This window comes from Plodia interpunctella, chromosome 16, assembly GCF_027563975.2.
Source record: "Plodia interpunctella isolate USDA-ARS_2022_Savannah chromosome 16, ilPloInte3.2, whole genome shotgun sequence".
NCBI classification, from domain to species: domain Eukaryota; kingdom Metazoa; phylum Arthropoda; class Insecta; order Lepidoptera; family Pyralidae; genus Plodia; species Plodia interpunctella.
Window position 1 is genome coordinate 4,712,590 of NC_071309.1, and position 26,492 is coordinate 4,739,081.

The window sequence follows — 26,492 nt, forward strand, 5'->3', positions numbered from 1 at the left end:
AATGATCTGAAACGTTTGAAAATAATACAGTAGGAAGTCTACTTAAGCTTTTATATTTCTAATAAATCTGATTTGGACCAAATATTTATGTTCTATGATTGAAATATGTATGGGTTAGGTGACGACTAGTATGTAAGTAAAAAAATATGAAAGTTATGCAGAGTGTAAGTTGTATGCTAAAAGTTATGCGAATTGTATTGAGTAATATGTATACTACCAATTTCAAATACTTTTACGTATTATAATCTTGACAGCATATCTATTAAATGAATATTAATTAGTTTTGCTATCTTTGATATTTGCATACTTAAGTACTTATGCAGTTTATAATTATATAAATAAATTTTAAGAAAAATTTCGCATACTTACTTGTGAGTTTCATATGCTGAACTGTATGATATTAGGTCTTAAGCCCAGTGTACTAGGCAGCTTTCTTAGAAAATGTTAAATTATAATAATTGAGTAAACATTGCAAACAATTACCTATTCAGCGTTACGCGACTGCATGTTTTTTTTTAAATATGATCTAGTAGCGGCCTAATTCTTGATAATAACAGATCTGTAATAATTACTATAATCGTTTTCGAAATTTCAGAAACATTACTTGTACGTATAAATATAATAATTATAAGGAATATAGTTTTAAGGTTGACGAAACGCCTGTTTTATTAATTAAGAGTGCTTCCACGAGTGTTAGACAAATTTATCTTTGCACAAAGTGTTACCAAGTGATTATGCGCGTTCGATGTCGGTTGCATTATTAACCAGCACTTAAAAGGCTAGGGTATCTAAATTGTTAAAAATGTAAAAGAAACAATCATGAAATTTAACTTTTGTTACTTTTATTAAAAACAAGTAAACTCCATTCTATGAAGAATTTTCTAATCCATTACTTATTTCTTGTGATAGAAATTTTGAATTCAAATTAGATACTTTTTCTAATGTAAAAAGTAAAAAAATATTATGGAACTTGTATGATAATGATGTCATATGACCCCACGTAATTAATACAATTTTACTGATAAATTGACATTTAGTTAATATGATTTATTGGATTATTTAAATCTATATGCATTAGCAATTCTAAATAATTTCTCTTAACTTTGTGGGGCAAAGCAGCTCGCGTTGATGTCGTCTGCGCCTATTCGCTGCTACGAGATAGCTCGTCTGCTCTGTTGCTACGTTGTGATAAATTATAATTAAATGTTTCTGTTAATATGTATTTAAAAGGAATAATTTATTTGAATGGAAATAAAAATTGCATTTTATTTCTGATGATAAAACCGCTACTTTTTATTTTTATAGTGAGTACATTTCATTAATCGAACCTTTTCTTGAAGATATAAACTATAAGTAATAAATTTAATAAGACACTTAAAATCATACTATGGTTTGATGTTAGGCGGTATAGTCAACTAAAAAGTTGAATGAAAAATGAAAAAAATAATAATTCTTGACTGTTTGTGGAGTAATAATTTTTTAAGTATATTTTAGGATATGTTGTTTCGCTAAAGAAAGAAAAAAGGAAAACGCTTCTTTTGCCAACATTTATTTTGTAAGTGTTCTATTTACACAAAATTACTAGCTATGTCTTATTTATTGAATTTATTCTACTTACAATTATTATATACTTCTTGAAGTACAAGACAATGAAAATTAAATATTTTTACAGCGACCATGGCACCTCATTTCTTGCAGATATTTTATAATTATTAAATAAAAATCTGAAGAACGTTTATGACATTATTATGTTTCTAACTTACTTATGGATTTCGGATATTTATGAAATAAACCAGTGGAAGAAAATACAAAATTGTGTATTTCGTGTTGCCTCGAGTGCTACAAATTAGTACAATCGAGGAACAAGGCAAAACTAATGCGATGCGAATGATCTAATTAGTAAAAGCCGATGTCGTTTAGTGAAGTCAAAATCAAGAATGGCTTTACTATTTATTTTGTCAAAATAGACGAAATAGTCTGTCAGCCTTTTAAAACTGTTAATGTAAGTTGTATTGTTGGATATTAATGAATATTATACTTATTATTAAATGAGCAAATAAGTTTATGGGTGTTTTATTGATTTGACACATCACAATAGAGTTATAATCATTTAAGCTGTAGGAACTTCATGAGCGCGTCGTATATGAGCCGCGGGCTGGCGTCACCGTCTGCCGTGTAGCGCACGCCGCGCAGCGCACCGTCTTCGTTTCTCACAACACCGTATTCTCCGACTATGAACCCATCCGATGTCCTCTCCTCCACTCTATATTTCTTGTACTGACGCCCTTCTACCACATAACCAACTTTACAATTATCCTCCTTACATTTTTCAGTCGTAGACTCCTGAACGCCGTGTATTCTCCCTTCTGATAATACGCTTATTTTCTCATCTACCTCGTAATTTTTCTCTGGCTGATGTTCGTGATTTCTTTTAGTGCTGGGTAAGTTTGCACTAGTTCCCACGGTTGTTGGAGTAGTATTACTGGTACTGGTGATGTCAAGACTCTGCGAGTGCTGCTGCCACGGCCTGTAGTCCGCTGGCACGGGCGGCAGGTGCAGAGACGCCGGGGGGCTGTAGAACTTGGCCGGCTCACTGTATATTTTGGCGGGTTCGCTGTATATTTTAGCCGGCTCACTATATATCTTGGCTGGCTCGCTGTACACCTTCGCAGGTTCGCTATAGAATTTTGCTGGTTCGCTGTAAATTTGCGCCGGTTGACTGTATATTTTTGGAGGTTCGTAAAATTTGGTATTATCTGAGATTGGATTTTCATTAGAAGTTGTCGCCTGATCATAATTATTTGCCTGTTTCTGTGTATCGTGCACCACATTAAAACTGACGGTTGTAAGACTCGCAGAAATATCCTGTGCACTTACAGGCTTATTGTTTAACCCTGAAAAATAATTGTCCGGGGAAGGTGATATCGATATTGATCTACCTAATGGAATATTATGACTAACATCTTCTTGATTTGTGATATTTGAAATAGGATTGATATTTCTTGATGTTTGATCAGAATCACTTTTGTTTTTTCTATTTTGTTCAATTTCTGTATCTTGCAATAAGATCTCTTTTTTTGGATATTGGTTACTGTGATATGAAGATGGCATCGATCTTGCTTGTGGTATAATATCGTCACTATCTTGTGCTTCCGATTTATATGTTCGAACTGATTTTAACGAGGGTTCTGCGATTGAGTCTGAATAATTACTATTTTTGTTAAAATTCTCATTTTCATTTAAATTATGATATATAGGTAATGACTCAATATAGCTGCTTTCAATACTTAATTCTTTACTGCTATCTATTTCATATACTGGTTTCGTTTCAGGCGCATAGTCATAAATTTCCTTTTTCTCCTGTGTTTGGTAAACGCTCGATGGATTTGGTGTATAGGTCAGCTTATCTTTTTTCGCATTGAGTTGTTTTATGAACTCGATGTTTGCTCCTATCAAGTTAGGAGGTAAATCAGTCACTTGCTTAAAACTTTCGTTTGTAATTGTAGATATTGTAGAAATCGTCTCTGTAAAAGCTGTAGGCGTAAGTAAATCATGCGTATATTGTGTATCGTAACTCCTCGGTGGTGGTTTTCCTTTTCTTCTTCCGACGGCGACCGATGATGTAATTCTTACAGATATGACTTGATCACTCGAAGGACTCGCTTCATACTTTGGTACATTTTGAGCACTAAAGCCCGGCTGCAGTGTTGATTCTTGTGAGGAATCATACAGATTATGCGTTGGCTTAGGCGATACAGGAATACATCTCAGGATCTGGAAAAAAGGATAAAAATTTAATATTAGTCTTGATGTGTTAACTTTACTGTGTTAATTTTACCAATATTATATAATTGTTTATGCAACTGTATTTATTTTAAAATGTGTAGAAATATATTTAAATTCTATCAAAGTGTCATAAGGTTAAAAATAGTTTTAAAGAAAATATCGTAGCCAATAGAAATCACCGCTGGCTGCTCCACAGCTTTCGCCACGTGGAACCACGCGCCAAATTCCCACGGGCGCAGTTATTTTTCCAGGATGAACATATGTGTCCTACTCCGTACTTTAAAATGCATGTAGGCAAAATTTCAAGAAGAGCGATTGAGAAGATAAAGCATGAAGAAGTAACAAACAAACTTACCTACTTTACTTTCGCATTTATAATTTTACTCGTAATAGTTAGGAAGTTAGTTCACCTCAGAGGTGAGTACTTAAATAAGAATGTGGATTTTACTGAGTATAATTTGTAAATAGATAAGAGATAGGTAATACCCATGTGCAAGCCGAAAGTCAATCAACTCTTTAATTATAACTATTAACATTAAGCCTCTCAAGTTTTTGTGGTCAATTTTAATTCCAACGCGACACGTTCCGGATACCTTATCACGGACATAATGTCTACAAAATGTCATAATGGCACCAAATAAAGATTTTGTAGAAGTTCACAAGTAATACTTAGCTAGACTTGTGAACAAATGCAGGTGTAGATTGTTTTCGATTATTTGGAGGTTTTACTAATATTTTTGTTTGGCGAAAGAATAGTTTATGTGACAAAAAAATATTTATAACCGATTAATTAGCTATATAGCATAATAGGTATATAAGCAAAATTATGAAACTCTTCTTCACGTTTTTTTGGTTGGAGTCATCTAATTAGTTTGTACAGAGTATACCTGCTAATTCGATGGTTGGACTAGAAACTTTGTGACATTTACTTTGGTACGCCATGATACTTAGTTATCTCTACAAGTTTGTAATTATTTTATTTTGTATTTTATGGGCTGTCAAGTCAAGTGGAAAAAATTAAGTGCCAAATTGATCTGCAAAATATGAAGGCATGGGGAACAATTAAGAAATATTTCAATCCGAATTAATAAAATAAAAAAACTAGGTGCCTATTTTGTAGTTAATGACAGTCATTAAGTATATTACATTTTTATTATTAGGTATTTACTCGCCTATGATTAACTTCTAGTGCCCAAGATGATGATGATGGTTCATGATTTTTTGCCTAGTTTGAGATAAAATTACACATGAAATAATTAAAGAAGTCAAGACTTTTCTGTAATAGTAATATAATAATATATTCACGATTTTGCATTCCAATCTTCAAATTCCTTTTGGTGTATATTATTAAACTGATAAGATATGGATCGTGAATGTTAATTATTAAGTTAACATTGAGGTGCGACGGAGCGTTTAAATACAGCGGAAACTGCTCCAGTCGATTCACAAAACTCGAGTTGCAGATATCGCATATCTATCGTAACTTTGTGTATGTACAACCTTTCGAGTATGAAAAAAATCCAACAATAATTAATTTTAAATCCTTTCGAGTTTACCCTCCGGTACGATCGGTCTATTTTCCATATTGGTCTATTTTGAATATTCGGTTCTTGAAAGGTGATTTTTGACATTTATTACATTTTTGCCGATTGTAGCACCTCTATCACATTTTTATCGACTCACAATTTATCGAATTGGTACTTATTTATTGACTTTGAACGTTATTTGTACACTGGTTAATTTAATGTAGAATGAGGTGCCGTTCAAGCACGTGTTGGTGAGTTGGTCGGCTGGTGGTCCGACGAACAGTGTACAATATACAGTGGCTTATTACCTGACGACCTTGCACTGCATACGTTATACAATTTCAACTCCAAACGCAGATACTACGAAGAACAAAGAAAACTGAGGTGAGTGACCGAAAATGTCTCGCTGGAATTTTTATGCAAAAGTTACAAAATTGCTTTTCGACTTATAAATACCTATTAGTAGGATTTGGAATCCCGAAGTACCGATACGATATATTATCATTTATTATTAATTTTGATGTCCACATTGCTACTATGTACTTGTCTTCCTTATGAATGTATAAAGAGATGGATACATTTTCAATAACATTCTAGTTTTTGCGCGTCATCTAAACAAAAACTGGACCAGATTCCGTTGGAATTTATGGGCAAAAACTATGGCGCCTCTCCGTTCTACGCATTGTATGAATCTATAAGTATTATTGTATTTACAACATGCTTAGTGGGCGGCTACTACGGAAGCTGACAATCTCAAATTCCGACAGGGATATGAAACTGGCCTTTGCAAACTTGTTAACTTGCATTGTGACATGTAGCATGATCGTTGATATTTATGTAACCTTTGCTAGTCAATTTGAATTACGTATTAATATTATTATCAGACGTAAAATAAGGTTATCAAATGGACTTTTAAACCCTGTAAGTTACGCACACACTAGTGCCATATTAATTTTATCGATTTATTTTATTTATTAGCTTTTCCCACGGCTTCACCCGTGTTCATTGCGCGCGTTCGCTCAAAATTTATTTTCTCGCGCTCTAAGTAACGTATCGCTATGAAACCGGTACCAGATTTTAAATTAGACCATATTCTGTTATCAAGTAGTTTTTAGTTAAAAAGAAAATATTATGACATTAATGTCATATTTTTATAAATCTACTTAACTCCGGATTCGCAAGTTTATTTTTTGATTGCCGTAAATTATACTAGCCCAAACGAGACTGTGCCTAATTGATATTGACATTACAAACAACAGACCTGTTGTGTATATATTAACTATCAATTAACCAATAAGTTAAGAAGTTAATTACATATATTTAGTCATGTTTTTCTTATTTATATCTAGGTGGTACTATTTTTGTTGGAAAGTTCACCTGTCTTGGAAAATCTATAAAATTAAAATCTTATCAGAAAAAACCTAAGTATCAGACATATCTACATTATTTACGTTTTTAAATAGGCTAACTACTAACTTATATACTTCAATAGTATGTTTGATTCTTGACTACCTAATATTTCACGGTTTGCGCAGCCATTTATGCTTTAATGAGTAGATTTAGGAAAGATGATCCACAGCCAGCCATACTAACATAAATTTATGAAATATAGGCAAATTATATATTTTCTTTTTCTAAAGTAATTAAATTGTCAGTTAATATACTAGTAATATTGCTTAATTTGTGGTTACACTAATATGAGCAGAAATGTTGCACTTATGATATCATTGAAAGACAACGTGTTATTAAGTACAGGAAACTTCTAATCGATTCGTTGGTACTCACATGAAACACTACGAAATAGTAAAAAATGATGATTAATCTAGTATATTAGTAAGTATAGTATTCTTGATAGATGTAGTCGTAAATTAACAGATTCAAATGTTGTTTTAAAGTAGTTTAAAGTAGTAAATACTATCTTTAAGCTCGTATTAAAGAAGACTTTTATGATCTACTACAAACTAAAATACTACCAATTTTAATTATCGATTACAGTTACAGATTTATAAATACTTTAGCAACGAATACAGGTCAGCTTTAAAGTTTAGTGTTTTTCAGACAAATTTATTAATCATTATAAACTATTGCAAGTAATATTTCTTACTTTAAAACGTTGATCGAAGGCCACAAGGCGTGATAAAATACGCGTATTGTCACTTAGGTCGCGTTCACACTAGCACCTGCATTAGCCGTGTCGTGGTCATGACACTGACACACGGATAAAATCGGCAGTAGTGCAAGGTTAAAGAGAATTTTGTGATCTTTTAAATTATATGAAACTTATTACAAATTGTGTTGATGGATTGGATTAGAATCATAATTGGAATTGTTCTAAAAAAAGTCCGCTTATTTTAAATAATATAAAAAAAGTCATAAAAAATATATTTTTTTATTAAATAAGATGCAACAACTATGTTTGGTTATCTAATAAAATCGTGGATAGTTGTACTTGAAATTATAATTACCGCCAATTCCACCAGCCTAGCACACTACTAGGTAACTATTTATTTATACCTAGTTAGCCGATTTGTATTACATTTTTGCGTTTTATCCCATATCTCATTTATATTTTCCCAACAAGCAACCGGGAAGACTAAAAACGGATCTATGAATATGTAGAATGTAAACTCTGTTTTTTCTTACAAGTTTTATTATGTAAACAAATTTAAGTTAAAATGTCTTTTTATGATTTTTAATTTTTTATAAATTAAATTCGACTTTTTAGGAAATTACTTCCGCGGTAAATGCTTTACTTTACAATAATTTTGTAGGTTTGAACTAATATTTGATTTATTTTCGATAAAATTCAACAATAAAGTATACTGACTGTGAAGTTTACATGTTAGGATCAGGTAAGAATAAGGTGTAGTGTATCTATTTAGATTTCTCCTATCCTAGGTTGTACAGTCGAGTCAAGTTAATCTTTATGCCGCACTAATAGGGACATATTTGCAATGAATTTGCGTAGGTTGATGTGCTTTTGAGTATATCTATGTTCGCAATATACTCGTAGCAATTCAGGTGGGTAACTAAGTATTTAATATTTTTGCTAGGGTAAATTTTTATTCGTTCATTCGATATGATCGTGATATTCAATCATTATATTCAATAGCTGTATCGATTATGAAAAATTGCCTACAAAGTAGTTATAATAATTAAAATTGGTAGTTTTGTCAGTAAACGTTCGTTAAGTGTGTCGATCCGGTGTTCATTCCAGTTTCCTTTTGTCGTCTCGATTTACCTGTAGTATAATCTTACAACTCTGAAAATATTTAATACTAGCTTTTGACCGCGACTCTAGTCGTGTGAATTTTTCAAGGAAACATTTAAAAAAAAGTTAAATATTGTAAAAACTTTTCGTACACTTATTAGTATGTAGGTATGAGAAATTTATAGAAGATTGAGTATATAATGCGTGAAGGTTAAACAAAGTATGAAAGTACCTACTTTCGCATTTATGATAGGTAGTAGTTGGCACACAATGCTAAATATGATAAATATAGACAGTATATATATATGCTAGATCTTTTGCTAGATCAACGGATTTTGATGCGGGTTTTTAAAATTGATAGAGTGATTCTAGAGGAAGGTTTAGGCGTATAATTTTTTATGGGTTTAATTTAGTAAAGTTTAAACGGGCCGCTAGTCTGGAATAAAATATTATTAGCATATTAATGCCCGCGCCCTGTGCCGATTTCTTCCAAGCGCCGTGTGAGCCACTTTCATCCTTTTTGAGATTATTATTTAAGACGATAAAGCCGTAAAAATACGGATCAGTTAATATAAAATTAAGATGCCAACAATTACCTAAATTATTATAATCGGGTAACTCGTAACTCGCTATTATTGAGCGTCTATTTGTCTTTATTTCAGTGGCCGGCACTGGGCATGTATTTTGTTGTGCACTACAATACAGGTACAGAATTAATGTAGGTATAGGGTGAGCCGAGCAAACCTGTTCTGATTTACCACATCGTGCGGTATTTTAAACTCGGATGCAAATAAATTGTGAGATCATAAATAACTCGTGACCACAAAGAAAAGATGCCATTCGTATGTAGTACATACTTTTGTTTTTATAATTCATTATTATATGTAAAGAAAACTATTTGTTTTTAATTTTGACGATTATATACGCCATCATTACCATCATACGAGTCATTGAAAATAGTAAATTCCAGATGTTAAAATGCAAGTTTTTTATTATTGATATACTTATTCGTATGCATTTTTGGCGTAATATTTGTGTGTAAAACATGCAATTATTTCTTTATAGAATTGAGAAGCTTCGTGGAAAAATATTTGACACATGAGGCACTTTTGTATTGAAATATTATCCTCTATCTCGGAAGTTATGTCCTGCCTATATGTTTTTTGTTGTCATACGTAACCAGTTTTTCAATAAACAGCCGCCAAGTAATTATTCATATCCATGTATTTTGAAGTGGAACTGGGCGTTACAGTTCTAGTCGTAGTGATAGTAGGCGGTACAAGGTATTCAAAAAAGGATGGGCCAAGTCAATATTAAGCGGATGATGCTAATGTAAATTAAAATCGTAGATCCTTCTTGGACGGAACATTTTTTTTACAAATTCATTTCTAATTGATTTGTCTTTGAATATTCACATCGAATCTAACAAGGAAAAATATTGATTTGTGACATATACCCAAGACCTACATACAGATAATAAATTCCCACAGAGTAGGCACAGACGGAGGCACAAAAACAGCAGGAAGTGGAGGACCTGTTTCGCCCTCAGCCATCGTTCCTCGTGATCCAGTTTGTTAAAGATCACCCTGACATTTATTATTATGCCTGTAAAACCTCGGGTTTGAACTGCGGTCTTTCACATGCGTATGAGTTTTATTCGTTTTGCCATTACAGAGAAGGATGGCGGACAAGAGAATGAGGCTTGGCAAGTAGGGAGAAAAGAGCAGAGTTGATGATAAATTAAATTTTGCTTTTCATCTCATTTCGAATTACTGAGGTAATAATAGAAGGCTGTATAGTCTAAATTTTTTGTATGGTATCTTAATTACACGAAGGGTAAGGGTAAGGTCTTCGAGAAGTTTTGCAAAGGTACATGTAGTTTGAATTATGGAGAAGGACATAGGATATCATTCCTATCGAAAAAAATAATGTCCCCGTGGGAAACTCACGAGTGCGACGCTGTGGGCATATTCTAGTTGTAAATAAATTGACAATCAAAACATCTAACCATTGGAACGATACTGAAATAATCGGTAAGTGTCATACGAGAACGCTGTCGCCTTCGACGTGGGTTGTCGACCCGCGACATAATTGAACCTGGTATAAGTAATAACTGGGTGACTATATAGACCGACCTTCGGTATATAGGTGCCTTATAAGTTATTTAATTATAGATTAAGGGATAACTGCTTAAGGCGTTTGTGAGCAGAAATCTGTTAAGTTATAATTTGATGTATGTACGATTATATTCTAATTTATCATCCTACTTCAAGCTCTTAAGGGTCACCTCGACAAGTGGAATCTGTCCCCCTGATACCACTCGCTGGTCAACTGTATACTTAACTTAAATAAATATATAAATAGTGTTTGTAAATATCCTCTTTAAAATTTTCTATTGAAAGTTATATTATCCAATCAGCTGACGATAAAAAAACTATGAGACAACAGTAACTATGTTATATGCTGCGATCTGGAGATTTATTGCTATGATAAGCATTTCGGGAAATATTCTAATTATATAATGTAGTGTGTATCACATCTGTTGAATCGCCTATATTTTTCCTGTCAGTCATAAAAAAATATAATATCACAAGTAGATAATAATTTTCACAGATACCATTTCCATTTATTCTAAAACATGTTGATTTTTCTATTCAATGTGAACAATTAAAAATATACATACCACAAAAAACATCCACACATAGTTGTTGACCATCTCGCCGCGGATCAATGAATTCGCACCTCTGTTAAGTTTATTGTATCGATAAAGACATGTCCACTTTTTCTGGGATTACGAACAATAACATCTTAACAAAAAAACAAAACAGTTTTTTGTTTTTATTATCATGCGGCTGCTCGACACACCGTGTAAAACTAAGCAAGATCTTCTAAGCTCGTTTTTCGGAGTCGGGTAGCGATCTGCTTCTAGTACACGTGTGGCCTGCGCGCGCGCCGCGGTCAACTACTGCGCCCAGCACTACTGCTGACCTTGCCAATTAACATTTTATTTTATTAATGCACTTTCTTATGACGTATCAGGTTCTAGTATTCGCGCGGAGATAAACGACGCCCATGATTCATCAGACAAAGAGCTTTGCAAAAATACATTTAATTAGGAAATATTTATAAATTAATAGTTACTACTTTACATTTTTACATAGATACTTAATATAAGATCACTTCAACATTTTATATTTTCAAAGAAAAAACATAATAGGAGTTAATCGATCACTATACAATATATAGCTGTTGATGTGTAAAGAAATGAATTTAATGCCCATAATAGGGGTCGTGGGCATATTCTTGTGGGAGCGCGTGGTACTCGGGAGCGGGCGCGTGGTAGGCTGGCTCGTATTGCTGGTAGGATGGTGGTGCCTGAAATAAATATAATAATTATTTTAATTTATTGCTCGTTTAAAACACTCTTGAAAACTAGAAGCTGTCCGTTCGCCTGCATGAACTGAGGTTCCAGGTACGAACTTTACTTGTAATAGGTATAGGGTATATGAGTTTGTATACAAATCTTACTCATTTATATGTCGTAGATTTTAGTGAGCTAAGAGCTGATTGAACTAAATGTGTTTTTATACAACGTAATTACACCAAAAACTATGTAACCAGTAGTAAGTACGAGTATCTCATTGTGAGCATTTGATTTTAACAGAGTAAAAACTACTTATTCGCAAATAGTCTAAAATTGGTTCCGTAATTTTGGCCATGACTGTACACACTTTAATCAAACTTATCAATACTTAGTACGTATTCTGATATATTTATATTACGGCTATCATACGGAAGAAATCTGTACCTAGTTAAATAATTTGATATATTTGCTACATACCTGATAATAAGGTTTCTTCTTATCATAATCCACGTGATGATGTTTCTTGAGTATTAACCCGCCTTTAATCAAATCTTTTAGTTTCAGTTTTGTCGCCAGCACATTAGCCGCCAGTGCTTTGTCGAAAGCCTTCAGCTCCTTTATCTTCGCCTTGAGAGCCCAAAGACCGTCTTTGACCAAGTCCAGCTTGCCGAGGTCGTCTGACTCCTCATATTCGTCGTGGTCGTAGGAGGGCGTGTCGTAGGCCGCTCTGAACAAATGTTGGTCTTCTTCATCCAGATCGGCGTACCTCGGAACGTGTCTTGACAATGCTATGGAGAGAAACAACTGAAAGTCTAGTGTTTTTTTATAATATTTTTCCTATAATACTTGGGGTTTAATTAAAAAGTTAGGTTGTAAAATATTTTGAAAAAAAAGTTTAGGTCTGAAATGAGTTAGAAGGTAGAAGCAATTGTCGTCGATCGTCATATTTCGTGCGTTATGATCATTTTGGCGGAAAATGTCCTATTCTCACAATGTCCTTTCGATCTAATACATGGTGTACAATTATCTATTTTTAGTTGAGTTTTTCCATGTTACCTTCCGGTAAACTTAAACATTATGTCAGAACTCCATAAAGTGAAACTTCAAATCAAAATCGTACTAGAAATAAATAATAGAGTGGCAATAGGAGAATAAATTTAGATTGATAAGAACCGTCTATAGTTCAATGTGGAAATTATGAGTTTAATTTAAAAAATACGACCTCATAATATATAGTCAGCATACAAAAGACATCAACGCGTTATTGATACAATATAAATATTATTCATTTAAGAAATATTTACTTTTTTAGGTTTAGAAATATAAAATATAAAATAATTAATTTGCGCTATTATTTGATTAGAAAAAAATAATTTGATGTATTATTCTATTTCATAGACACAATACGGAAAGAATATGTTTTTAAAAATTGTTAATAAATATAATGTTAAAAATTGTTAATAAAAAATAATAATTAAATAAAACGATTATTAATAATTGTTATAGATATAATTATTAATAATCTATCCACAAAACACACACCTTTATGAGTCATGACATTAGATCAGTATTCCAAGTAAATACAAGTAACGGTATAGTTAATATGATACTTATCTCCTTACCAAAAAGTAATTTATAAGCAATTTTTTTGCAATATAATAAAAAAAGAATTATAAAAATATGCTAGTTAATTGACCACGCCATTATTGGATGACCGCATGGTTAACGATGCAATAAATGTCTGACATTTTAAATGTAAAAATTAATGTAAAACACCAGTACTTACTTGAGCTGATGAAAATAATAAAATAAACTAATTGTAATGGAAACATTATTATATAGTTAAATTGAACAAATAAATTCTCTCAGCACGATCAGACGAAGGAAGTCTGCGAGAAGCGAGTATGTCTGAGTATGGTATGACTTTCTTAATTCAAATGGGACGGGGGTAGATGTGACATCAATCGTTTTAAAAATATATGCTGCGTTCGCTCGCGCGGTTGTGTTTCTGAGTTGATAACAATGTATACTTATGAAGTTATTAATTTAGCACATAATTAGTTTTTTTTTTCTGTAGATACATACATAAAGACGGTTTAATTATTTTATAACTATGCAGTTTATTAATTTACCATTTCATTCAAGATCTAAAAAAAAAAGATTTGGTACTTTAGGAATTGCTTAATTTGGTTTCAGGGTAAAGGTAGAAAAATACACATATTTAGTATGTTTATTTTAAGTCAATAATATATACTTATCTAGTACACGTAATGTGAAATTGAATGATTTCATTTTATTACAACTATAACTTTAATATTTAGATATTTTAAGTTAAGATTAAATCTCAAAAATATGTTCAATAATGACAAAATAATAATTTATCGGGAAGACAATTAAAATAAAACAAAGATTTACGACAGAACATTAACGAAACATGTTGCTTTTTAACAAGAAATAAGCAATTAACTATTTAACTTAGGAACATCGTGTTTCAAACAATCATTAAATATTAGCTAATTAAAATCTATAAAGATAAAAATATGTAAGTGGCAATTTCAAGAAATACTACATTTGTAATATTCTATAATAATAAATAAAATATAATAATAAATTAAAAATAAAACTAAATAAAAATATATAAATAAAAATTATCTGCACTTATTTAAAATAATAGCTACATTGACAATTAAATGTGTGATTTTAGAAGTAAACGTCAATAATCCAACATTTACTAACATTGTACATTGGACCGAATAAAAATAGTAACATGGGCCTTGTAGAATCAACATTGTGAATGGTGCGACATATTTATAATTGCCTTAACAACTACATCGAGATTCTTAGTTATTATTATTACCATTCCATCGATGATTTATTAACTGGCATTTCTTTGGATGTTTACATTTTATTTCTTATATTATATGATGATGATTTATATATTTGTTTACAACTAATGTCTCACTCTAAATGGCCACAGTGGCTATAACATTATTAAATAAAATGTAAGGATAAAAATTTAAATAAATACACTAATTAAAACACTAATTGGTTGCGTATAAGGATGTCATGGAGATGTAGGTATTTTTTATGACTGATTACTATTTTTTTTATAATTTAGACGTCGTGCCAACATGGCTACATAAAGTTTCACTTACATTAGCAGTAAGCGCCAACTTCTCTACAGTCTACTAATTACTTTCGTACTCTAAGTTTTCACTAGCATCGATAATAGTAGAGTCTATTTATATTACTTATAGTGTTACCAGAGGTAGACCTTGGTATAAAGGTCGTTTGCATGTACCTCACTCATCTATTTCATCCACCAAACAAACAGTCCAGTTGTGTTCCGGTTTGAAGAGAGAGAAAGGCAGTGTATTTACAGGGCACTGTGGCAAAAAGACCCAAAGGCCACAAATAAGTGACAACCCAACGCGCGTGTGACAACCCTGGTGATATGGGCGTCCATTTATCTTGTCAGACAGAAAAGCTAGAGACCCCGTCACATCTTCTATTTCGCTCATACAAGTAGATGTCTATATTAGAAACACTCATGCATAAGAAGGAACGAGACATGACGCCGAGGTCTATTGTCTGCCATCACATGCACGGTCCAATCTACTACTTTGTAGTACTTATCTGACCGACTAATCAGTCGGATTGGGCCGAGAAGTTGTATGGAAATTTTCTATTTCATTTGTCGTCTATACAGCTTTCTTGGTCTTTGTCTCTTCCCATCAGGTGGGCCTGTTAGCTTGCTAGGTAAAATAAAAAACAGCCCTATTGAATGGCCGCTTTTGCTGTCAAGATGGTTGGTCTGTAGATAAGAAGCCGCGGGTCTAGAAGCGAGCGCGACGTCGTGACTGTCACAAGCCGGCGCGCGCCCTGTACAGCTCGTCGTCCGGCTCGAACGCCGGGTCCGCGTAGCCCGAGTCGTCGTATCGCAGAGACCTGCGACCAATACTTGCTTTGTCATTTGTGTAGCGTTTCATTTGACCCAATGTTTATGGTGCCAAGGAATAAAAACTACCTGGATCTGCAACCAGTAGTTAAAATGTATATGGGCAAAGTATTTTCGCAAGGCCATTGGTACTTTTTCGAATTACATTTTTTAGGACTGACTAAAATATCAAGACTTGGAAAGAACTCTAAATTTTTTAGATCACACTATAACAATGACCACAGTTATTTTTTCAGTTCAATTCGATATTAAATAATTCTGATAAAGATCTATTGTGTTAGTATATCTTATTCTAAGTTAGTGTATGTATTTATTTCAATTTTGGGATAGAGCTTTTCTTAGAACGCGCGCTACTGTATTGATAGAAGAAACGTTGTGATGCGCGAGGCCCTTGGCATGGCAAGACCTTGGGTGGACGACTTTCCGCCAAATTTTTCTGAAACTTTAAAAGTAAAGTAGCCGAGTTCTTACCGATCAGGCGTCCTAGTTCGGCATCTAGAAGGCGGCGGCGATCGCGAGGAGGCGCGCAGCAGCGTGGGGTCATCATAGCGTCTAGACACCACAGTGAAGTCGTGGTGAGCGTCGATCAGTTTCTGCAGACGCGACACCATCTCAAAGTCCGACACTGACGCTGGTACCAGGATGCCCAGTAGCTTCGCGATCGAATGTCTGGAAAATCGTAGGCCGGAGTAGATTTTAGTAAACTAGTCTGGGAATTTGGACCAATGCAGTCAGAATTGTAAGGCACGCACGACGGCTGACATTATTATAGATTTTACTTATATAAGTACATTTTACGACGTATTTATCGACGTAAATATCCAGAAATGTGTCATTAATTAATTTATCAACAAATACTACTACATTATAACACTGACTGTCTACGCTAAACTCATGTATAGGATTATAAATACCTGAAACTTAGTAGTTGAGCTTCTCGTCTCTGGCATTCAACCAACGACTCTTTGGTTCTAGCTAAATCGTCTCTTAGCATGGAAATCTGGTGTTCCGTAGTGGTTCGTTCTTGTTCGAAGGTTTCTCCCGTGGCCCGAACCTGATCTCTTAGAACATTGACTTTCCGATTGTAACGAACTCGCACTAAATCTGCTTCTTCTAGTTTCTTCTGTAATTCCTCGATCTTACGAGCGCGTTCCAAAGATGTTATCTAAAAATAAATACGAGTAGATGCACTTTATTGCATTGGCATGATTGCAGTCAACGAACTGTTGCATTCCAAAGATCCTATCGGAAAAATCGACGTCGTTGGAGCGAGATTAATTTTGTTCAAATCGTTTAGTCATCATGGTAATAAAGTACTATGAATATTTCTTTGACATCTGATTCTTAGCTTGTAAATTGGCGTACTGCATCATTACTTGCAAATAGGCAGGTATACTTATTTACTGACTTCTAAAACAACTAAAACATTCTGTGTTTAATTGAACATTGACCAAACTGACGAAATTGGGCTGTCGAACATAGTAGAGAAGGTCGAGTATGTTCTTCTCACAGAAGTTTCTTTGGACGTTACATATTATTATAATGTATCTACATACAGTGGGGTGTAGAAAATTTAGGCCATTTTCAAAAAGTTTATTTAATAGATATGTTAATGTTCATGAGATAATTATTTTAATTCTTTTCACCTTATATTCGGCTGCGTCAGCTAGCTGTGCGTTGAGATCCCGAATCTGCGCGCGCACATCGTTCAGCTGCACCGCGAGTTTGTCACACTGGCGCGCGAGTTTCTTGCTGCGCCCCACTGCTTCGTCCCTCTCTGCTTGTAACACAGCGCGGACCCGGGAACTCTCTTCCTGATATGCCATAATAAAAATATATTATCAATTTTACCATCAATATTGCCGTAGATCCTGCATGATTAAAAAAATACTCGGAATATATTAATTATTATATACCACTTAAGGATAATGCAGCTTTTAAAGAATGTTTGGATATCGGTTGAGTATTTCCGAAGATTACCTCCTAGTGTAGATACACTTAAATAAAATTCTTCCGAAGTTACCTCAGGGACTAAGAGACAACGCACAGCCAAAATTATTGGACATAGAAAGCCAAAACCGTGCTTTACAAGTAACCCGATATAAAATCAATATTTTGATCTATATTCTCGAAGTTGTTTTTCATAATTATTTATGAAAATAACCCGGTCTGGTCTATGTTCTCATCATAAATATTACGAAGTCTAATGAATATTAAATGGTTTCCTTGGATGGACAACAAGATTACCTCCTCATTTTATGTATATAGGGTATCTTTACCTTAGTTATGGAATCTATTACATAATAAAACAAAAATAGGTACTTTTATTACAATCTATAATATCTACTCATCTGTCTATATAGATGTACATTTGTACATGAACAAATTTTAAAAAACATGTGTATTATAGCTTCATTTATAAGGAAAGTAAGCTAGAACCACAAATTTCCTACAGGAACATAAAACAAGTGTCATTATTGATATCATTAGAGATACATTTTTTTGGTCCCATGTCTGGAAAATTTGTTTTTCCATTATTCATTGAAACATTTAACAAAAATACCGAGTTTCGCTCGGTCGTACAGGTACAGAAAATAAGATGTCATATGTATCGTGAATCACGAAGATAAGAGACGACATTGACATGCATACATTTGCAATTAAAACGCGAAGTTTTACATTTCGCTCTTTTTGATTCGAATAAGTAATTTTTGGACATGGTACCTACTTACTGTCTCCCTTTGCATGCTTGCTTATTGAATTGTAGCCGGGATTAGTAGATAAATAAAGTACCTGCATGATCAACAAAATATAGTTCTTCCTTATACTGATTGTGTTTTACCATTAATTCGTGCGTGAAACACGCATCACGAATCCTTCAGAAACGTTTCTTGAATCGTTTGGCCTTACTTATTGCTTGTTACATGATTATGAACTTGAACGATTAAATTTGTATCCAATTCTTCATGTATTAACGTCAGGTTCTTTTATTATATTACTTCTTAACAAATAATTCTAGGCCAACGGGAAGTTACATAAAGGATCTTTAAATTTTTTCTATAAATTATTATCTTATAATAGATATTGGGCTAGAATCAATTATAGGTGGATTTATGCTCAGTATTATTCCAGTTTCCACCCAAACAGTACAGAACTATTATATGGGTTTAAGAAATGTCTGTGATCAATTAATATTTGTTTTGTGTCTATGAATCCGAAACTTGCTACCAACTAACCTGAATGCTTAATTTGCGTCGTAATAAATCCAAATGTAGATCTTTCCTTTGCAATTGTTCCCTTAGTATCCTTATGCGACGTTGTAGTTGGTAAACTACGGCAGTCTGCAAAATTAAAGCCGTCGATGATTAATCTCACTTTATTTAAAAAATAATTGAAAATACTTACTCTACAAATGAGTGACTGAAGCTCATTTATTTTATGAACTTTTTACTTCATTTATAACAAATTTATTTTTGCAAAACAATGTAAAATTAAGTAGACACTGATAATTATTTATATGAATATTTATTTGTATGTACTATATTTTAACATGTATTCCAACGACATCGGCAGTCACTAATCTAAACATTTTTCAAAATACCACTGAAATTAATTTATAAGTCAAGCGTTAACGATATAACAAAACTAATTAAATTTGAATGAGTGGTTATTTGAGAATGTAATTACTTCTGCAGGTAGCGACTACTGTTGCTTAGCTAACCACTATCTAAGCATAGGTAAATACACTAAGAGTAATTAGTGGATTTATTGATTGCTATTTAAATAACCAAAATACTAGGTTGATAATGTCATGCCAATCCGGAATGATACAAATCTTACTTCTTTGAGATAAGGCAAATCATGGAATGACCTTTCTCTTCGCAGTCTCGGCAGCGTGCCATAGTATCCGTAATATAGCATCTATATACACAAAACACACAGTTATTAAACACACATTACAATACAAAATAAGCTAACACCTTATGTACAGCCAATAACAAGAATACCAGTTATCTGCGTGGGCAAAAAATAATAGCACTCAAATATAAATATATAATAACTGTACAATTACAATAAGCGACTCGCCTCAGATAGTCTATAGAGTGTTGATTTTATTTCCGCGATAAAACAATCGTTCGATAAATAATTTTAATGGCTTGTGATATAAAGGTTAAGTGTAAATATTAAGGAAGACGACATGCACTTGATAATTTCCAATGAGATGAGATGCATCCTGAACGCCTACCGTCGTGTCCATATATTAAGATGGCACCACTTTTTCTTAAGTACACGAATTCATGTCTACTTCTTCACAATGACAATTTAATTTATAACATTTACCGTCAATTTATTTATAGAAGATATGGTTTGTAATTTATCATGAACAAATTGAGAGGTATCAATACAAGACGGCCTTCCATAAATTTTTATGTCAAATATATCCTGAAACCGTTGTGGTATGGAAATAAATGGTTGTGAAAACTGAAACCGTTGTGGTATATTGAAATAAATGAGTTATTGAATATTATAGTTGTCATAATAGTTATCAACATTATAGTATAACTAGATAGTAATCAACACTCGAGGGCCTAAACATTTTTTACGAGTACTTACATTAAATAATTATTGTAAACAAGAATTTCAATCACGATATCGTTCTGGCATATAGATGATTCTTCAATATACCTATAATGTCCGATTTTGTTTTGTTTCAATGCTTTTTGATTAAAAAAAAAGACTTATAAGAAGTTAATAGGGAACATTACGCAAGGGTCAGATGGCAGCACCAATACAAACCAGCGTTGCTATATAATTGATCATGCTTTTAGAGACAGTGTGAAGTTTACATCCTATTTTGGCGCTGCACTCTGGTACTAATGATAACACCGCAGTAACATTCCCTATTAATGAAGCGCGACAAACAAACAAACACCCTATGTAACAAACATTTCTCGGATAGGCCGCGCCGGTTCCACTGACCTTGTCAACAATTTTATCGCTCTCCAGTCTCGCTAGCTGCTCGGCGCGGTGCATAATGGACTCGGTGTGCAATTCTATGCCGATGTCCTGTGTCAACTCATCCATATTTAGCGTTCTGCCCAGACGCTCGAGGAATGCTACAAACTGTAACAATAATATTACCAACGATTTTTTATAATATATTTTGCAACGACGCTTCCGTGTTAATATTAGTTTTAGATTGTTTTAACTACCTGTTTACTAGTTCTGCCGAGCCAGTGCTATTTTGAAAACAGCGTTAATAAACTTAAACAAGATACGTTTAAGTACTTGTCAGAAAATCTAATTTCAAATAGTTGGTAAAATAATGTAGGTAGCTTTATCCTACAAAGTTTATTTTTCCTTTTACTCAGAGATTTAGAAGTCCTACTTACATTAGCTTTGTCTTTCCTCAAGTTGTCCCTGGAGAGCTCCATAGCATTGAGCTCTGCCTCCAGCTTGTGCACCTTGGCTTCCAGCATGTTCCTCTCGTCTTCGAGTATGCGCACGCGCGTGGTGGCCTGGTCGTGCAAGTGCGCTGTCCTGCTCAGTTGCTGCGATTCCGAGCCCAGCTTATCACGTAACGCCTCGATTTGCTACGAAATGTTGCAGAAAGAATTATATTTAGTTACGTAGGGAACAAATGTATAGCTATGCCGCTCCACTCTGGCCCTGGCTAAAGGGGCAAACCCAAGAAATGTGGGTTTGATGTCGTCAAGGAGGATATGTGCGCCTTCGGTCTGACAACTAAGCATGCCGACTACCGTTCGAAGTGGAAACGAAAAGTAAGAAAGCGGACCCTGGGCTTCGACGCTCAACGGCTGATGAAGAAACCGGGAAAACGCTCAGGTAAGAAAGAGAGAGTTGCAGAATTTTTTAAATATTTGCTGGAGGAAAGATGTTGATCGTAAGCTGTCCACAAGTATACAAAACACAAACTATCCACAAATCTCTATCGTGACCGTAACGTAATCATTATATGATTGTTTTGTGGGTTATTAGTAAGAACTATCTAGTTTGGTTATTAGTACTTACTAATTTCCAGTATTTTTGTTTTATATAGTTTGGTATATTAGGTATATTATTATGAATGGGAAAACTCTAAAGGGGAAAGCGAAAAGCAGATTTATGATATTTCACTATTTTATAATCACTACTTATGTTGTAGGTACACTTTATGGACTGCACTGGTAAAATTATAATTAATTAAATTACATTTAGTTTTGCACTGCAAACATAATATTTTTTCCTTAATTAAAAATATTCTATATAGTTCTAGTTGTTTTCAGAAAGAGAAAATAGGGCGCCAAAATGGCGCTCTTTTTTTTTCTTTTTCTGAAAACATTTTTTTTACTGGCCAGTAGACCAGACATTTCGTAGTTTTTGATACAGTAAGTATTAAAAGTGCTCAAAAGATAAATATGAAAAGGACGCTCTATGAAAAATATGCAGTTTAATAATACCTTATGATTGTTAAACTTTAGTGGTAGTCATCGACATACATATAATGTACTAACATGAAGGAAATATTACTTACCACAGACCTATCTTTGTTTTCACTCAATAGTTCACGTATTCTGTCTTTGATGGTGCTCTCATGAGCCTCAACAAACCGAGTCGGCAGGCTCAATAGGATTGCAAGAGATTCCATTGTGTTACGGAACTCGGCCTGAAGTCTTTGATATTTTTCTTCCCTGTGTCTTAGGTCCTCTGAAATTAAGTAAAATTTAGGTAACAGTTCTAGCTTATCACAATATCATTAATAAGTAATATTATGAGTAGTAACAATCAAGTAGTAAGTTAATGAATTTACCTTTTAATTGTATAATTATCGATTCATTCTGATTGACGTTGTCGGTTACCACATTAAGATTTTTTGAGCAATGTGATAACTTTTCCCTTGCTTCATGCAATTCTCGTTCCAAAACCCTATTGGAAACAGCTAAGGATTCTTTTTCTTGCTTGAGCCTTTCAATATCCAATATCTGTGATGAAAGTTGACGCTGTAACATTTCTTTATCGGAATTTGATCTTTCTAAGGCATCCCTGCAACTTCTCAAGTCTTGTTCTACCGTTGACAAGTTTTCAGTTGTATTAAGGCATTTATTTTTTAGTCTAGTGATTTCTTGAACGAGTTCAGCTGCCTTGATGATAAGAGTTTCAGGGGAATGACTGTGCGTAGTGTCGCAAAAATCAAACTCCAAAGCTGCAGAGAGTCTTCGCACCAAGTCGTGGAACTGGCAGCGGGCATTTTCTTTCTGCTGTTCTTCGTTGTGACATTCTAACTCTAAAGATCGAAGCTTTTTTTCTAAGTCTTTGATTTTTTCTTCGCAATAGCGATTGTCTCGTTGAAGCGTTTGTACCGTGACCTCACTCCTGCCTTGCGACGTTTGCAAACTTCGTTGTATCTCCTCCAGGTCCTGGATTTTCTTTCTGAGCGATGAGATGATAGCATTCTGCCTGGCATTTTGTTCGCGAAGGTGGTCGATTTCCACCTGCTGTTCTAATATCCTTTGGTCTCGTGAAAGCATTTGGTTTTTTAGGTCGGTGTTCTGAAAAGTCCATACAAAATTAAATAAACATAAAGTGGTTGAAATATACTAAGTCATATACATTTACGTACTTCAGATATTAATTTATCTCGTTTGTATTGAAGACCAGCAAGATCACTTCTCAAGGCAGTGACGACGTCATTAGCAACATCGGCCTCCATCTGCAAATAAATATTTCCTTTAATATAACTCCATAATTGGTAAGCTATCGTCAAATATGTCGCCTTACATGTTCACTGCCCATGAATATATCTTGTTTTAATAACTTACATAAATCCATATTGGCAGAAGGTATTTATCTTATCGCACAAAGTAAGAAGACAGTGTTATTTGGCGTGCAAAAGACGACTATGAGGTAAAGGGGATTCATGTTTGAAATGTAGCGTGTTAGGGGTCGCTATTTGAAGCTCGGCAGTCACGATATCCGCTGCTCACTGCGCCGGCTTGGCTTACAAGCTACTTACATGAAACCGGGGAAGCCACCAGTGGCGTGGCTAGCTGAACTCAGGCTCTGGTGCAAACTGATCTGGGGCGCCACTCCAATGAAGTTTATTCAGTTTTATTATATGCAATGTTGAGTAATAAGTAACCAAGGGTTGGTTAAACTTATATAATAAAACCTTGATAAGAATGATCTGGGGCCCTAATCTAACTCAGCCGTTTATTTTGGAATGATAAAAGGTTGATGGTTGGCTGCCCCGTGAGCTTGGGGGCCCCGTTGCACCGCACCGTCTATTCCTCCGGTAGCTACGCCACTGGAAGCCTCCCTCATCGAGTTATTGCTTGCTGGGTTCGCCTTATTGGTTAGATAACGAGGTCGCGACGACTGCGTTCTATATAGAGAACTTGTCGTTGGAAAAAAACCTTTCTAAAGGAAGGAACTAAGCTATGAGTTGATTGAATTACTTTTAACGGTATTTATGCGTCTCAGGGAGACCCGTACGAGGTACGGGCTGCCCTACGTACTTACTAAATGCAAACGAATGATGGCATGACATTTCATTATGAATAAGAAGTAGGTACAGCTGCATATGCTACTTAGTTGTTGCGAAGTATTTTTACGATGTTTTCATTTATTTAATGTGTTTCATTTATTTAGTGTGTAATATACCTATATCTGCCAATAGATATAGGACATAAGATAGTTTAAATCAGGTTTGGGTTGGTGATGAGTTCAATGTGTTTACTAACGGTGGTGCTGTGTTTCGCATCCGCGTTTATTTTGGTAGGTAATGGAAGTAGCTAACATACGTGTGTAGGGTTAGTACCATACCTATTATACCTGAATATTACGGGAAGGTTGGCAGCTCTATGTAACGTTCCGTAATTATTTTAAATTTCGTAAATCTTCGTTCTTTTCGTAAATCGTAAAGTATAGGGTATACTTCAAAAAATATATTTGATTTGACTAAGTAGTTGGAAAATTCCAACTAAGATATAAAATACAACATACAAAACTGATGAATTATAGTGATATTGAATTATTGCGTTTGATTATAATTGGTATTTTTGATTTTGTTTTTATAGTCAAATAGTTTTTGCGGAAAGGAGTGACCACATGCAGATATTAGAACATACAAGTTCTTATATCTGTGGAAGTGACAAAGTTCCAAAATAAACATCCATCCATTCTCTCATACGTGGATACTTTTCGTTACTAGCTGCGTTTTGGGGCTTTTTTCGCTACTATGGAAATTCGGGATTAAAAGAATTTGCTATTCCAGGTCTTGCATAACCATCCAGCAACAAACATCCGCATTCGCATCCATAATTTGTTATTATAACAATATTAATAAGAACAATAATTAGTAGCGCCCGCAACTTAATTTTGAGTCGTTATATTGTTGTTAAATAGTGAAAAAAAATTTCTAAGGTTACATATTCAATTCATCGCATTTTTTTACAATATGTAAATGTTTTTAAATGTTGTTTTGGGATAAGTGGCCCCTGCCATTAGGTCACCATTATGCAGCATTAAAATTCCTTGCTAGCTACCTAGTTCTTAAGTTTTCAATAGTTTAAAAAATCTGCCGAAAGAGAGTTGAGCTCGTGAACTTAGGGTCACTTACAAAAGTCCATGAGTAGGAGTACCCTAGGTTAGAAGTATTTAGATAGCTACCTAGTTCTTAAGTTTTCAATAGTTTAAAAAATCTGCCGAAAGAGAGTTGAGCTCGTGAACTTAGGGTCACTTACAAAAGTCCATGAGTAGGAGTACCCTAGGTTAGAAGTATTTAGATATAGATACATGTTTATTAAATAAGTAGGTCGCAGAAGTTACAATCTGATGTTTAAATGCGAGGGTATTTTTTGAGAAAATCAAGATAAGACTGTGAAGAAAAATAGAAAAGATAGGATACTTACGTCGTCCGTTGGAGTTTTGCTGAGAGCCTCGTAAACTTTCCAATCCTCCAATTCTTCTTTGGATTTTTCGTCATCCATCACTGCGCGTATTTACAAGCAACTTTACTGAATGGAGTGCGTTGCTATGCACAACGTCTCGTAAACAGAAAAATCGATTTCAGGTGATGCGTTCCATTGTAGGAAAATATTCGATTGTGAGTTGTTGTAGTACAATTTAAAACTTATTAGTTCGATAAAAGCGTTCTTTTGTTGTCAAGCATACATTAATCATGTTGATTAGTTAGCGATCGTCTTATTGTATAAATAGTGTAGATATTTTTTTATTGAAGGATGGCAAAGGAGTAATGTTTTGAAATATAGCTACCTACTAATCTAGGTAGGTACTTACCTAGTTTATTGATGAATGTGCAAAGGCTACATACCTACTATACTATAGACCTAGTAACAAAACAAATTAGGAAGGTAATGCAGGGTACTAAACTGAGGCGTGCGAGAATATGACCACTACAAACCATTAGGTAAAATAGAATGGAAAATAATAAGTACTTAACTCGAAAAAGGTTTGCCGCAGACAAATAATTTTAACATGTTGAGACCAGGGCAATAATAGCTAAATTTCAAAGACGCAACTCATAAACATAAATTGAGACCTACATTAGTCATATTGTCTTGTTGACAAATTAACACAAGACCACATAATATACCATAAAGAAAGTCCTTACTAGCAAAATAAATC

At 34.0% G+C, this 26,492-nt stretch overlaps 4 protein-coding genes across 7 annotated transcripts in view; 1 reads left to right on the top strand and 3 right to left on the bottom strand.

Annotated features, from left to right (window-relative positions):
- Positions 1 to 1,533: 1,533 nt before the first annotated feature.
- LOC128676771 (uncharacterized protein) lies at positions 1,534 to 11,495 on the bottom strand. Its single transcript, XM_053757092.1, has 2 exons — positions 11,207 to 11,495; positions 1,534 to 3,774 (listed from the first exon to the last, which is right to left on the bottom strand). The coding sequence occupies exons 1-2, from the start codon at positions 11,237 to 11,239 to the stop codon at positions 2,107 to 2,109; spliced, it is 1,701 nt and encodes a 566-aa protein (XP_053613067.1). The 5' UTR covers positions 11,240 to 11,495; the 3' UTR covers positions 1,534 to 2,106.
- Positions 5,428 to 26,492, top strand: part of VGlut (Vesicular glutamate transporter) — an 81,764-nt gene continuing 60,699 nt past the window's right edge. For both annotated transcript variants that reach the window (XM_053757091.2, XM_053757089.2), the window contains exon 1: positions 5,428 to 5,696. The gene's annotated coding sequence lies outside the window, so the exon portion shown is untranslated. The remainder of the gene's footprint in view (positions 5,697 to 26,492) is intronic.
- LOC128676773 (uncharacterized) lies at positions 11,617 to 13,832 on the bottom strand. Its single transcript, XM_053757097.1, has 3 exons — positions 13,674 to 13,832; positions 12,365 to 12,675; positions 11,617 to 11,898 (listed from the first exon to the last, which is right to left on the bottom strand). Exons 1-3 carry the CDS (start codon positions 13,717 to 13,719, stop codon positions 11,794 to 11,796), a joined length of 462 nt encoding a protein of 153 aa, XP_053613072.1. The 5' UTR covers positions 13,720 to 13,832; the 3' UTR covers positions 11,617 to 11,793.
- On the bottom strand, positions 13,952 to 25,904 carry LOC128676769 (uncharacterized protein). Of its 3 annotated transcripts, none has more exons than XM_053757086.1 (12): positions 25,757 to 25,904; positions 23,467 to 23,556; positions 22,657 to 23,395; positions 22,381 to 22,553; positions 21,239 to 21,439; positions 20,826 to 20,969; positions 19,686 to 19,766; positions 19,082 to 19,186; positions 17,492 to 17,659; positions 16,760 to 17,010; positions 16,317 to 16,514; positions 13,952 to 15,835 (listed from the first exon to the last, which is right to left on the bottom strand). In XM_053757086.1, exons 1-12 carry the CDS (start codon positions 25,832 to 25,834, stop codon positions 15,751 to 15,753), a joined length of 2,313 nt encoding a protein of 770 aa, XP_053613061.1. In that variant the 5' UTR covers positions 25,835 to 25,904; the 3' UTR covers positions 13,952 to 15,750. The 3 variants fall into 3 exon arrangements, with proteins under 3 accessions (XP_053613061.1, XP_053613062.1, XP_053613063.1); XM_053757087.2 differs by lacking the exon at positions 25,757 to 25,904 and adding an exon at positions 23,666 to 23,729; XM_053757088.1 differs by lacking the exon at positions 19,686 to 19,766.

Coding starts and splice junctions, on each gene's coding strand:
- LOC128676771 (XM_053757092.1), bottom strand. CDS start 11,239: ATGGTCAACAACTATGTGTGGATGTTTTTTGTG. Junction 3,775..11,206: donor ATGTGTGGATGTTTTTTGTG/GTATGTATATTT, acceptor CCTTTTTTCCAG/ATCCTGAGATGTATTCCTGT.
- LOC128676773 (XM_053757097.1), bottom strand. CDS start 13,719: ATGTTTCCATTACAATTAGTTTATTTTATTATTTTCATCAGCTCAA. Junction 12,676..13,673: donor TATTATTTTCATCAGCTCAA/GTAAGTACTGGT, acceptor TTCTCTCCATAG/CATTGTCAAGACACGTTCCG. Junction 11,899..12,364: donor AGAAGAAACCTTATTATCAG/GTATGTAGCAAA, acceptor TATTTATTTCAG/GCACCACCATCCTACCAGCA.
- LOC128676769 (XM_053757086.1), bottom strand. CDS start 25,834: ATGGATGACGAAAAATCCAAAGAAGAATTGGAGGATTGGAAAGTTTAC. Junction 17,660..19,081: donor GACGCAAATTAAGCATTCAG/GTTAGTTGGTAG, acceptor ATGGCATATCAG/GAAGAGAGTTCCCGGGTCCG. Junction 15,836..16,316: donor CGAACTAGGACGCCTGATCG/GTAAGAACTCGG, acceptor TATTGGTCGCAG/GTCTCTGCGATACGACGACT.